At 36.9% G+C, this 14,265-nt stretch overlaps 1 protein-coding gene across 1 annotated transcript in view; it reads right to left on the bottom strand.

Moving 5' to 3' along the window:
- The window catches only part of LOC135078608 (kinesin-like protein unc-104), a 162,576-nt gene that overhangs the window by 38,429 nt on the left and 109,882 nt on the right, over nucleotides 1-14,265 (bottom strand). Inside the window, exons 12-17 of the mRNA XM_063973137.1 lie at nucleotides 14,063-14,107; nucleotides 12,306-12,440; nucleotides 11,669-11,869; nucleotides 11,056-11,213; nucleotides 9,686-9,851; nucleotides 9,108-9,280 (exon numbers count right to left, since the gene is read on the bottom strand). Coding sequence (XP_063829207.1) covers nucleotides 9,108-9,280; nucleotides 9,686-9,851; nucleotides 11,056-11,213; nucleotides 11,669-11,869; nucleotides 12,306-12,440; nucleotides 14,063-14,107 — 878 coding nt within the window. The remainder of the gene's footprint in view (nucleotides 1-9,107; nucleotides 9,281-9,685; nucleotides 9,852-11,055; nucleotides 11,214-11,668; nucleotides 11,870-12,305; nucleotides 12,441-14,062; nucleotides 14,108-14,265) is intronic.

Below are 14,265 nucleotides of genomic sequence, written 5' to 3' on the forward strand. Positions count from 1 at the left end.
AAAATACTGTGCAGTATTTAACTGCCTAAATAATAATAAAAACACACAATGTACTTTTTTTAAGTTGCCTGAAGACACTGAGAGGTAAATAAGTGGTTATTGTTATTCATGATAATTCATGCAAATTCATGTATTTCTTCCGACATTTTCCGCGATTTGGCACTTCACGTCACATTAGTTTGCCGAAGTTCGCCGAGCCAGCTATTGTCAATTATTATAGGTGTCAAACAGGATAGGGTCTTTGCGCTGGTTTTCGTCCAACTATCGGAGTTGCCAACTTTGTGATCTTAAAATACCCTTACATAATTGTATCATATTATTTTATGTCGTTCGAGTGCTCATAAAGGCAGTCAACTAAAGTCCATACTGCAACGCACACACAATCCGCACCGTAACGTAAACGCCTTGCCTCGCCGATGACAGTGCGCGAAGGGCAATGACAGCTCGCAAAACACTGACGTATATCAATGTCTCATGGACTTGGCGTAACTTTAAAATAAACGTACTCGGTACATTACGCACACATTTACACGCATTATAAATACATATGTTACGGTCAATGTGATAAATTGAAAATTATTAATAATAACCGGTTATTATGAATAATTACCGACAGTCGCGGTAAAAGTGATAAATTAATCACATTTAACAGTGATTATTTAATAATTCAACCTTAGTACTAACAAATTTCATAAAAGAGCACTACATTTTGTGTACGTGCTCGTGTACAGCCAAACTTTTGAACGTTTTGATATCATATATTAATTAAGAATCAAACGAACTTACCTGTGATGTTTGATATCTAATTATACGAGTGTCTTGACCGAAGATGATTACGTTTTACATGCAGCAGTACCTGGGATGATGCCGTCCTTATCACACTTTTAGAGAATATTTATTTAAAAATATAAGTTTTAAATATAATAAAGTACGTGTTTTGACTCCTCAGCACCGTAGTACATTCCGCGGTCCGCCATATTTCTTGTCATTATTTTAGAGCAAATTTTTTCGATCGGTTAAGGGTAATTATTCTCGGGTGAGGTGGGACTGTAATCATCTTCGGTCAAGACACTCGTATAATTAGATATCAAACATCACAGGTAAGTTCGTTTGATTCTTAATTATACTTCGTATCTCTCCCGAAGATGATTACGTTTTACATGCAGATGTTTAGAGCATCGAAAAAATTACAACCGTAGAAACTATTAACTTGTTCAAGGTATTTTAGTAAATAAACAAAACATTGTTTACTTTCGTAATAATTAATGATGGTTTTGAAACGAACAGTAAGCAAAATCACAATCACACAAAAAGTTAAATTAAGTAAGTTTCTAGTCTAATATTTAAGAAATGCCTACTTGACAAGATTCGGTCCACCAGCTTGCAAGCCTTACGAATGACTTACAAATTTTAAATTATTTATTATTATTATTAAATTAACGCCAGCCCGGTGGACGCAGACGTAGCCCCAATGGCGGGTATTATGAGCGCTATAAAAATCGATATTATCAAATTTGAAGTTCCACTGAGTTACCACTTTTTAAGTGGTTTTTGGTAACTGACAAAAAGATTATCATCTGTGCGTATACCAATAGTCCTGTCAATGTAAGATTTAAGTGTTGAGGCTGGGCATAGTACAAGGTTTTCCATAATGTACGGTAATATATAGGTACAATAATAAATGGTTGATAAAATTAATCGAGTCCGGTTTTAATGTTTTATCAATTTCATCTACCTACTTTAATTTATATTTAGTCTGGATACAATGAAATATTATTAGTAATATTATTAGATAAACTCGGAGTATTCATTATCTGTGCAGAAACCAGAACTGGAAGAGTTATACACTTAACTGTAAATTTTTTCAGGGAAATGATAATTTAATACCAAGTAGTGTCATATTTAGGCGGTCTAAGGCGAAACACGCTTTTGAGAAAACTTTTGATACAATCATTAGTAGTAATATCCTGATATAACAGTATAGATAAAGTCAAACGGTAACCATTGAGAGTACTGTACTGTAACTAACACCAGAATAATTGAATTTGTCCGTTGAGTATTCCGATAAATGAGCTGAATTTGAATTACAACCATGATTTTAGACCTGAAGTATATTGTATAATATTAGTATGTACTATGTGAGAAAGATGTCATTAACATATCATTAACATGTCATTAACATATCCAGAGAATTAGTAAGTGCGCCCCGCCTCAACAGCGATTGCCTGATAAGTTGCCGACCATCAGGGTTAAATCCGCATGGAGAGGATGATCAACTCTGAAGGGCGAACACAACAGATTTTTGTTACTACTATGCCCTTAGCGCCATTCTTTTTTGTTTTGTATAAAACTTTAGAGAGTTACATTAAATGTGAAAGTATCAATAACTTCGGAAATAGGGTCTAACTCCCAAGATGCATTCGTAGAACATTGGTGATTTTGAATAGTAAATGTACTTGCAAATAAGACGAATTCTGGAATACCAAATGTAATTTCTGTAAATGCGTAGTCTGCTAAATTCATAGTACGTGTCCATATTTGATTGACGAGATTCGAAATCTATGACCACGTTTTACACCCAACCACACCAATTCCATAACTCTCGAGCAATATTATTTAAATTTGTGTGCTGTATACTACCCCTTTTTTACTAGGCAATAACCGTTGTATTGTCTATTCTTAATAAGTAGGTGAGATGCAAATGTTTCAAGATCATAGAGTGCAGCGAGCAATTCCAGGGTATTTAAATGTAAAAGTAACTGTAACTGGGACCAATTTCCGATGGCTGTTACACGTTGCGCGATTGCGGTTGAGGTTGACCAGTGGTTGAGGCATCGAAACAAATCATTTGATTGCACGGTACATGATGTGCTGTGTCAATGTAATCTCTCCAGTCTCCACTATGCTAAATTATGTTTTAAATACTTGGCAGATGCATTATAATGTTTATTGTAGTTATTTGAGTAATTGAGTGCCAAGATGTTTTTCCCGGTAACTTCGTGTACATCCAGCCGTAATTTTAACGGCGGGGCACGCTGAGGTCAATAACCCCAAGAATGAAGCAAATTACTCGAATGATATTTTTTTTTTTTTGTAGTTTTTAGCATTACTAGTGTCTTGCACTTTTGTTAAGTTAAATTCATTTCTATCATATTAAATGTAAATTTTAGAAATGTAGGTAACATTATTATTTTGATTGGATAAAAATTCTTTTGTCCTCCTACCCTAGGTGCTCTTATAAATCTCCCGTTGTTTGAATATTATTCCAGCATTCTGACCGTTCCAATACATACAAATTGGTACAGGTATTGGTACAGATAGATGGCCGAGTGATTGCAAAAAGTGTAAAACTGGTTTTTGATAATTTTGTAAAGACAAAAGGCACCGTGCGAATGTAAGACAAAAACGATCGATCACGAAGAAATTCAAACAACTGAATATTAAGTGCTTGGAGTTCCATGACAAACGAAGCCAAATTCATACATTTTCAGCAATTGGTAATAAAAGATAGGAGTCTTTCAAATCTAAGGTTTTCACATAATAAGATATATTGTTATCTAATTAATAATTTAAAGTCAGTGGTTATTTAATTCCTTTAAATGTAGAATAAATCTATGTCTACAATTTGGCTTTTATACAGTTGTCGAATATACCTACTACTCCCCTCAGGTGTAGTATGTGACCTACATTGGGGTACTCCAACTTGGCATGGTTAAGTATAAAATGGAATTTTATAACCCTGATCCAGGACAAAATAGTAGTATCATTTAATTTTGTTATGTTAGGTAAGCCATTTATTTTAGTAGTATTTAAGTCTACCAGCTACTAGCACCTTGGTGCCTATCTGCTGAAGAAAATTATCGTCTCCGATTCGGTTGACGATAGTTGGGTCTCGGGTTAACCGGAGACGGCCCCGCGGCGCAGGCGGCGGCGGCGGAGCCGGCAGCTGCTGGGCTGGCCGGGGTTCACTCGCTGCTCAGCGGCTGCCTCTCACAATGCCCCCCTTGCGTTTAAAGTCTGATGAGTTGTAGACGTGCTGGGCTGGTATTACTGAATTATATTAGTCATTTGATAAATCTGAACCAAACAAGAGATTCATTTTGATTTCTTTTATGATATCTCTTTTTTTGCTTGCTAATGGAATTTGTGATATCTTCTTGACAGTGATTCTCTAATGAGTGTCACAAAGTAACCGCTAGCATCGCTCAAGGTTTTTCAAAATTCCTTACGGAATATCATTCCAATTGTGACATAGCTAGGTCATCAAATCATATTGAAGGCTCGGTGAAATCAGTTGCAATAAGGATGCGTACAGCAAACAGAAGCAGAATCAGATGTTCAGTTTTATTGATGCCTTTGTTGAAGTAATTATTATGCGCAATTTTTAGTAAGTAAATAATGTTTCATCAAGTCTTTTTTATTTGTAGGTAGGTAATCCATTAATCAATATTTTCCAACCTGTTTCTAGATTCTTGTGAAAGTCTTTGAAAGGGTTTGTCTTGAAAAATACCCGGTATTTTCGTCTGATGTAGGTAATTATTGTATGCTCTTTTAGTGATACTTCACAATAAAGATTTTTGTATTTGATAGGGTAACCAATTATAAATACCCCATGTATATATTGTATATTATTATATTTATAATTATGTTATACTGTTTTACGACGTGTTGATACGTCTACCCACGTTATAAGATAATACGTTAGGAAAATAATTAAAGCAAAATGCAATCAGTTTAAAAATGTCTTATGCACGCACGATATACGCCGGTATAATTATTACGCTCAAAGGCAATAAAGCATCCACACACGATATACGTCGGGAAGTTTATGTATTTTGTATAACACGATTTTTGTACGTGTAGTTTAGTATCCACACACAATATACGCCGGGATAAGCAATAAAGCATCCACACACGATTTACGTCGGGATGTTTATGTATTTTGTATGTATAACACGATTTTTGTACGTGTAGTTTAGTATCCACACACAATATACGCCGGGATAAGCAATAAAGCATCCACACACGATTTACGTCGGGATGTTTATGTATTTTGTATAACACGATTTTTGTACGTGTAGTTTAGTATCCATACACGATATTCGCCGGGATAAGCAATAAAGCATCCACACACGATATACGTCGGGATGTTTATGTATTTTGTATAACACGATTTTTGTACGTGTAGTTTAGTATCCACACACGATATACGCCGGGATAAGCAATAAAGCATCCACACACGATTTACGTCGGGATGTTTATGTATTTTATACAACACGATTTTTGTACGTGTAGTTTAGTATCCACACACGATTAAGTCGGGACACAAAGTATTACCACGGAGGGTAGTTAAAAATATTCATTTTTAATACAAAAAATAGAAATTATTCACATTATTTCATAACAATTTCAAAATACACGATTCACAACTTACCAGAATGTTTTAAATATGTATGTATGGGTGTCTGCAAATCTGCAGTGACTGCACGATGGAGACAACGATGTTTTTTCTGGTTCATCATCATCAGATAAAACTATAATTTGTCGTTGTCTATGTACATACTAGGTTTCTTAACAAACTTTTCACCATATCACTATTATCACCATTACTTGATCGTTTCCTTTAACCCTTTTTACGCTAAGTTATTTTTCTTGAAAAAGTACGTGTGAGTCGGACGAACACCAACACAAGTAATGACAAGAAATATGGCGGACCGCGGAATGTACTACGGTGCTGAGGAGTCAAAACACGTACTTTATTATATTTAAAACTTATATTTTTAAATAAATATTCTCTAAAAGTGTGATAAGGACGGCATCATCCCAGGTACTGCTGCATGTAAAACGTAATCATCTTCGGGAGAGATACGAAGTATAATATAATTTGGCATAATGAGTTTGGAATGTTTCTTGCATAATATTACTTTTCCATGATGCCTATTACATAATGTTTTGATTTAAAGTGAAAAATAGGTTAAGGTGCGGCGGGGGTGGCCCTTGGGCCACCCCTAAGCCGCCTATTTAGTTTTATACACACATAAATGACCTCATATTAATCACGTTTACCAAATCATGCGGTAATTATTCATAATAACCGGCGATTATTCATAATTTTCACATTTATCACTTTGACCGTAACACATACACGATTTAAGAAAACAACATGGCCGCAATATAGGCAATCAGCTGACAGGTATTTGTGTGTGTGTGTGTGCATGTAGTTGTCAGCTGATTGCCTATAAATATGTTGTTTTCTTAAATCTTGTATGTAGGTACCTACTCGGCACAAGTCAGGTAGTTAGTGACGTCACATGAAAATGTTGCCAGAATGAGTACTGGCCAAACATTATCTATTTCTTTTTTTTATACATCACCAGGGGTAAGTTAGAAAGAGATAAACAGCTGTTTGTCATTAATTTGTCGAATTTTTGTATAGATCTATATTTCCTCTCCACTATTACCTCCATGCCACAAAAGGCGATACGTTGTTGATCCCTTTCCGAGTTTATTTGCCTGCTATATGACCTGAGCTTTGCTTTAAAAAAATGACCCTTAGTCATCTAAGATTTAATTTTGTATGAAGAAGTTTAATAAACACTTAAAATTGTGTTTATAATGCTATCAATTAGACATACGTGCCAAAAACTTTTCCTGTCAGCACGTTTTTTTTCTAGCGCGATGATTTCTGCAATGTACCGGTGACCGGTGTATGGCCGCGCATTTACGTAATTTTTTGGAACTCACTACTTTTTAAATTACATTTTCATTTAGGTAGAACTGTTGCTTAGGCATTATAGATTGCAACAAAACTAGCGCGGGATGGCTACTGCCTTCTGTGAATACAATACTTTGTATTCAAATTTTACGCATGTGTTTATGGCAGCTCAGTGAAATGGACGAAAACCGAAGTTAGATAGAAAACCAGCACAATGACCCTACTTTCAAAAATTAATATTGCGATTTTATAAATCACTTAAACAACTTTATATTAATTTGCGGGTACGCCGGGACAGCTCGTAAAACAAATTCATTATTTACATATTACTAATTTATCAACTTTGTTCATTGTTAGTTCATTAGTTGTTCGTGTTTCGTTTGGGTTAGACCAAGAGCCGAATGCAAAAAATAAATGTTACTTATAGCCTGACCAGGAACATAAAAACCCTGGCATAGAGGCGCGTCAATTGCATTTGATAGTGCAACACTGAGTACAGTCGTACCTGTGTTAAATTAATAGGCTAACTTTATGTATCAGGATTCAGGATTACGGGCTAATTTGATATTTTCATGAATTAACAAAAAAATATTATTATAGGTAACCTGGTTTAAATAAATTAAATGAAAACATCAATCGAGCTAGTAGGATTTTTTTTTATTATTCATCAATAATCAAATTCAGAACTTGAATATTCAACTGCAATGTCTGCTCATGAACGCTACAAACTCGGTACTTCTTTCCCAATTCCATAAAATTCAACACTTAGAAAGTGACAAAAAACTTTAAAATAGGTAGTTGAAACAAACCACAGCTAATTTTCATAGTGGACTGTACTATACGATAAACATGTCAGTCCATTTGACACATGAAGTTTTCAGTTACTGTTGCCATTAAAAGAAATTAGTACCATTAGTTTTCCGCAACATGGCGAGGGTTTTTATGTTCCTGGTCAGGCTATAATTATATTAATCCTACAAAAAACGGACGGACGTGTGCAAGTGTAATAGCCATATACTTGGTTAACACATTTTAAAAAGTGCACAAAAACGTTCTATGTTCAGACAGACTATATGACGAATCTATAAGGGTTCCGTTTTTGCCATTTGGCTACGGAACCCTAAATACCGTATCAAAATCTGTTGCATAGTTTTAAAGATATAAGCATACATAGGGACATACAGACAGGAAAGCGACTTTTTTTTATAATTATTACGTAGTGATGATGGGCATATAGACCAAATAAAGACATTTTGATTTAAGGAGGGGACATCGTAAGAGCCATTCACATTTTTATCAGAAAGTTAATAAATTAATATATTTAGGTTTTTGAAATCTAAAACAGCCAGGAAATCAAAGAGGCAAACATGATACCTTTGTGATTTTATAGGAATTTTATTGTAAAACACGGTCATATTAAACTTTTATAAAAAAATCCAGAGGTAAATGTTTTTTTGCGAGAAAAATTTTTTCTAATCGTGTTTTCGAAAATGTCATCCCATCACACATACGTTCTGTAATACATAATATTGAAAACAGTGCGAAATATCGTCAATTGCAGTTTTCACATACTAAGGGCCCATAATGAAATTAGTATAATGTTTGTTTATGTAATAAAATTTGGTTTGAAATACCTACTGAATTGAATTTTTATTTCTTACTAGCTTTTTGGTTTCGCCCACGTGAAATAAATTGTCACAGTTATGTGTGTTATAAAATATTTAGGTGCTAGCTCTTACACTATATAACTGGCGGCCGCATGTAGCTGCGCGTTGCCGCGAAGAGCAATGAATGCAAGTGTGGTGCGCTAGATGGCGACGCAGTAGCTTCTTGTAGCAGTCAGCCCTAGGCATCAAGACAGTACCAATCACTGACGTATGTCAACAAAACGGTGCTTGACTCATAAGAAAAGCTAAATTACACCATATTGTTGATGACATTGAGCATACATTTTTTTGAATACCTTCGCGAAGAAAAACTTCTGTACGTAGTACTTATTATTATTCTGTGGTATCACGAAGTACGTCTTATGACTGTCTTATCATACGTTGTATGATTATTATTTTGGCACCTCATAGATCATGAACACTCCTTCTTCTGTACCTCGAATTGCTAATCACCATATTCCTCTAACTTGACCAGATATTTCTCAAGCGCGGAAGTCGATGATCTGATGTAGAAACTACACTGGGCGAAGTTCTAGCCAATGGTTTCGTTATCTGCCTTTTCCAGCTGTAAAAGTGTACTGTCATCTTCCTCTGTACCTAAAAATGCTCGGCGCAGAGATCAATGCCCTGATCAAGCATCTAACACTGGGCAAGGCCCATTCCCTGGTCCCGTTTTCTATGCCTTTGCCAGCTGAAATATGGACACTTAGTAATGGTACTCTTACCTTCCTCTGTTCCTCGAACTGCTGATCAGCATGTTCCTTCTCGCGGCGGAACTGCTCTTCCAAAGCAACCAGGCGCTTCTGCATCTCAGCACGAAGGTCAATGCCCTGCTTCTCAAGCAGCTCGCATTGGGCGAAGTCCCAGTCGATGGTGCCGTTTTCTGTGTCGCTGCCAGCTGCAATAGTTTATTATTTTGGTTCATCATGAAAGTACCTATAGACAGTCTACATTAGGAACAGCTTATTTGTGATCAGAATGAAGATCGATACAAACTATCGAAGTCAAAAACCACCATGAAAAAAACTCGTGACTCGTTCTGTAATTTGGAAATAGAATTTTGTATGGTCAAAAGACGAGATCTCTTTCGATTGTGATTACATACATCTAACTGAAATTAACATTTAATTGCGAGATAATTGTCAAGGATATAAGAGCCATTATTCCAAGAAAAATCAGTGATACGAAATCAGTCTTTCAAAAAAAAAGCTGCCTTGAATCGCGCTCAGTGGGATGGGAGCATTAATAGGTTACGAAATCTTGGATTGATACCTTGACTATTGACACGTCTTAAGGATCTTACCGTCAGAAGCGGGCTCAGCAACAGTATTGTCGGCAGGCTGTTCCTTGTTGTTGTTCTCCTTGCTGACGCGCTCCTCGCGCGGCTGGCCAGGGTGCGTGAAACGGAACACGTGGTTCTTGCCCAGGATCACACGGGAGCCCGTCTTCAGAATTATCGGCTCTGTCACCTACGTGATAAGATACATTTTTGGATATCTCATTCACACTAAACCCACTAACAATTCGAAATACAATTTGAAATAATCAACTTTGTGTTTGTACTTGTTGATTGTTACCAATCAAAACGCTAACTGAAATGTACTTTCCGCAAATGAGGTAAAATATATATTTTTAATTGATTAATTATACTATCGAATAATAAACACGCTGAAAACAATCACAAACGATGAAAAGTATAAATAAGCATACATTTACATTTATGTATCAGGAAATAATAATCCATTTTAACAGTTGATTATTGAACTAATTTACTGAAATTATTTTTTTAATTCACATTTCATAATAAATAGCATCGTCAGGTCGTCAATGATATTAATGTTACCTACATTGTTGTTACATTTAACTTGTGGTGTATATTTACTAGTTTGGGCATGCAAATTAAAGTTAAGAATATCAGCGGTTTTAGTCTGACACCCTTTCCTATCTTTTTGGGACTTCTGTTTTTGAGACAATCATACTTATTCTGGCTCGCAATTAACTGAATGAACGTTTGATAGCTATGTCATCCTATAGTGAGCAATATTTTTGTTCAGGACAGTATATCTAGTAGTAAGTACAGTCAACAATCAACATCCCGTCAAGGTAAATATCGCGGGATCTTAACCCTTTCAGGCTCTGCTCTCTGATCCACAGAGACCAACCACATCAATTTGAACCGTATGCTGTAAAGATATTATTGAAAACCAATTACTTTTTTTTAGACCTGGTTAAGGGTTAGGCCGGCAATACACGGACAGCTCGAGCAGTTAGTCAGTGATCAACATACACGGACCGCTCTTGCAGTCAAGAGTCAACAGCTTGAAGCTGCCAGTGATAACTGCTCGAGCAGTTGGTATTAACTGCTCAACAAATCACAAGCGCGCGCCGTGGAATGAAGAAAGTGGGCAGAGGTAACTGCGCGAGAGCTGTCGACAGCTCGAGCGGTCAGTGTATGGCTGGCGACTGCTTGACCGCACGATGAAAATTCACCGTGCTGTCGACTGCCCGAATCAGTTGCAACTGCTCGAGCGGTTCGTGTATGTGCGTCCATAGAACTCTGCAGTTCACTGTTCAGTCGCAGCTTGAAGCTGTCGACCCTGACTGCTTCAAGCGGTCCGTGTATTGCCGGCCTTAAGCGCGATTCTGCAACAAAAAGGTACATTCTGTACCCACCTCGCGTCCGTTGATGTAGACGAGCGCGCCGTGGTGCGGTATGAGGCAGATGACGCCGTCGGTGTTCTCGAAGATGCAATGCTCGCTGAGGATGTGGGAACCGTTCAGCTGGATGTCTTGGGGGACGTTCGCCTCGGCTGTACCTAGGCGGGTCACGCCTGGGGGACAGAATGTTTGGTTATGGGGGTTTAAACAGATGAAGCGAAAATAAATCTGAATTATTTGAGATACTTTGGCTTTAAACATTATCAAGTCTTTCATTCTAACATTTTCAACAGCGTAGGACGTCCACCTACAAGGTGGACCGACGAGCTCATAAAGGTAGGAGGAAGGCGCTGGATACAGGCCGTTACCAATCGGGTGGTATGGAAATCATTGGGAGAGAGGCCTATCTTCAGCAGTGGACGTCCTGTGGCTGAAATGATTATGATGAAGTACCTCTCAAATACACAAGATGCAGCGTCTTCATAGTTTGAAAAACACCTACATGTAACGTCAATCGTGTACCTATACAAACTCTATGAATGGAAGAACAGCGTTTTAACAGCTCATAGGAAGGAAGGCTTAATCTTAATTAGCTGGCGGTGTTCGCTTCCCTAATGTGATAACTTACCATCCTTGATGTAGTAGATGAGACACTCAGAGAGATTAGGGTCTTCGTTGAGGTTGACGAGATGCGGCGTCTTCTTGGGCGAGTATACGCCCACCGTGATGCCTTCTTTCACGGCGACGCCCATTTCTGCAAACACGGCCTCGCGTTGCAGGCGAATCTCTTCGGTACGTTTGAGCTTCTCCTCCCATGTCTCGTTCAGTTCTGGAACAAATGTGTTTAGTGAAATATCATCGACCATAAGGTATAGAAGATGGCACATTAAGGAAAATATCTTTCATCTTTATGTAGTTGCAACAATAGTTACTATTTTAAAACAAAAGTAACAATAACCTGTATTGCGTTACTCAAATGAGAATCTGACCATTAGTTTCTTTTGGTCCTTCGAGCCGGATTCAATCATAGTAAAAGAAGCATAATTTGTCATTAGAAGTGTGATCATACTATTAGCCTACAATAATTCCGATAAAAATCTCATGCTGTTGTCCAAAGATAAAAAAAACATCTTTTATTGGTCAATTTAAATGAAATATTCTGAGAATAATCAGCATCCCTCTTACGCAATGAAACCAGTGTTTAATCCTTCCAATATATTTCATATTATTATACTATCTAGAAACTACAAGTATTATTAACATACCAGCAATAAGTTTTTCAGACGCCTGCAGCTGATCGACAGCCTCCTCGGCGATGGTGGTGCCGGCTCGAGACAGTTTCGGAGACAGCACTTCAGCTTCGCTCTTCTTGCGGATGGGAGAGGCGTTCTCTTCGCCTGCTGTTGGGGGTTACTTGTTAAAGTTTTATGTATAGGCCGTAGGTGTTATGTGGTACAATCAGCGTCAAATAGTTGGTGACACCCAAAACACGTCTTTATTACAATTGGAATAAGGTTGTGTTGTCAAATTATTGGACACTTTGGGTGTCACGGAGTATTTGAAGCCCACTATAGGAGCTGGTACTGGCTATCATTCGTTGATAACAATAGTTGAGGTCATACTATACAAAATACTAAATAAAACTATTGTACCAAATATAAAGACTAGGAATTGAAATGGTTCTATGCACATTAAGAATCCTAGATTGAAAATGCGTTCATATTATACCAGCCCCTACAAAATCGAGTTATTCCATTCCCATATTTGGCAACACCATTCCCATTTATGGTGGTCTTAGTTCAGTGAGAGTAAGCCATTGGGATTACCCATTGCAGGCTTAGAAGTGCCTTTGTGAAGGAACACACATTATGGTGTGCACGTGTGTGTAGTTTCTAATCTTCAAGTCACCAATTTTGTTTTGTGGGTACATCTTCATCTAATATAACCATTAATCAAATACAAGTTGAATAATGGTTATAAAAGATCCAAGTGTACTTAACTTCCAATTAACTTTAAACATAATTACGAAGAACAAAATACATTTAGAGGTTTAAAAATTGACACAAATATAAGGGAAACATGCAAAGGCTGATGAAGCTATAAAGCTTTGTTTTTATTGCATAAAATAATATAACAGCCGTTCGCGACCTTGCTGTAAGTGAATATTAGATGTTTTTGTTCTGTTTTGCAGTAACTGCGGTCTCATATTGAGAAATAATTTCGTTTCATGGCCAATACTTTCAAATTATTATGATTATGGCCGCGAACGGTCTCGTTTATACATAGATAGTATAGTGTTTCTGAGTATCTCAACAAGATAGATATTGTGATACAAATACTAAACATTCAGAGCATACATACATTATTTATTCATACATATCGCTCCGAAAAGTGATATGCTCTGGAAAATTCTGTTAAATATTTCACTCCATTCCTTTTTCATTTTATTATAATGAGCTTGCTTACATTTAAGTTACATTGTTGCGTGACTTCAGTGAACGGAGAAGGTCGATTACTTTATACGGAAGAAAATATAAACATGAGCCAAGAAAAAGGAATGGATTTTAGAATATTTTATTTTCCGACACCACATAGATACGATATAATATCCCATATCCCTGGTCAAGCTAAATACATTAATTACATACAACAATAAATACGTAAGTAAAATACATATTCCTAACTCTATCGTTCTAAATATAGTGTACCAAAACCAACACCAATAACAAGCGCATATACAAATACGTATGATATGTATAATTCACTCCGCTTTAATATTTTTTGCGCATAATCGTGGAGTGAATACGAGTAAAACTATGCCTACGAACGCCACAAGCCGGACAAGGGTGCAAAATAAATTGCTTTTTTTTCATGTGTGGGTTGCCAGATTAATGACCGATTTCGTACCAAATTGCATTTGAATTTTTGTGTCTGGCAACCTCAAACCAAGATGGAGGCTAAGCGTACAGTACAGGTGGGGTGTACAAATGCAGAATGCGCAAGCCTCTTCGTTTTTACTTACTGGTAGGCGGTTCTTTCTTTTCGTAAACGACTCTACCATCTGGTCCTAGTTCGTGTGGGTTTTGGAAACAAAAGTTCAGCTTTAGTATCAGGAATTGACAACGTTGTGGCGTTTCATCTAGCTCTGTTCTCACAATGCACACACTCACACAAGACGCTCTATCTCACATGACGACTAACAGCCTAAACATTTGGAGCACGTGG

This window comes from Ostrinia nubilalis, chromosome 15 (genome assembly GCF_963855985.1).
Source record: "Ostrinia nubilalis chromosome 15, ilOstNubi1.1, whole genome shotgun sequence".
Taxonomy (NCBI): domain Eukaryota; kingdom Metazoa; phylum Arthropoda; class Insecta; order Lepidoptera; family Crambidae; genus Ostrinia; species Ostrinia nubilalis.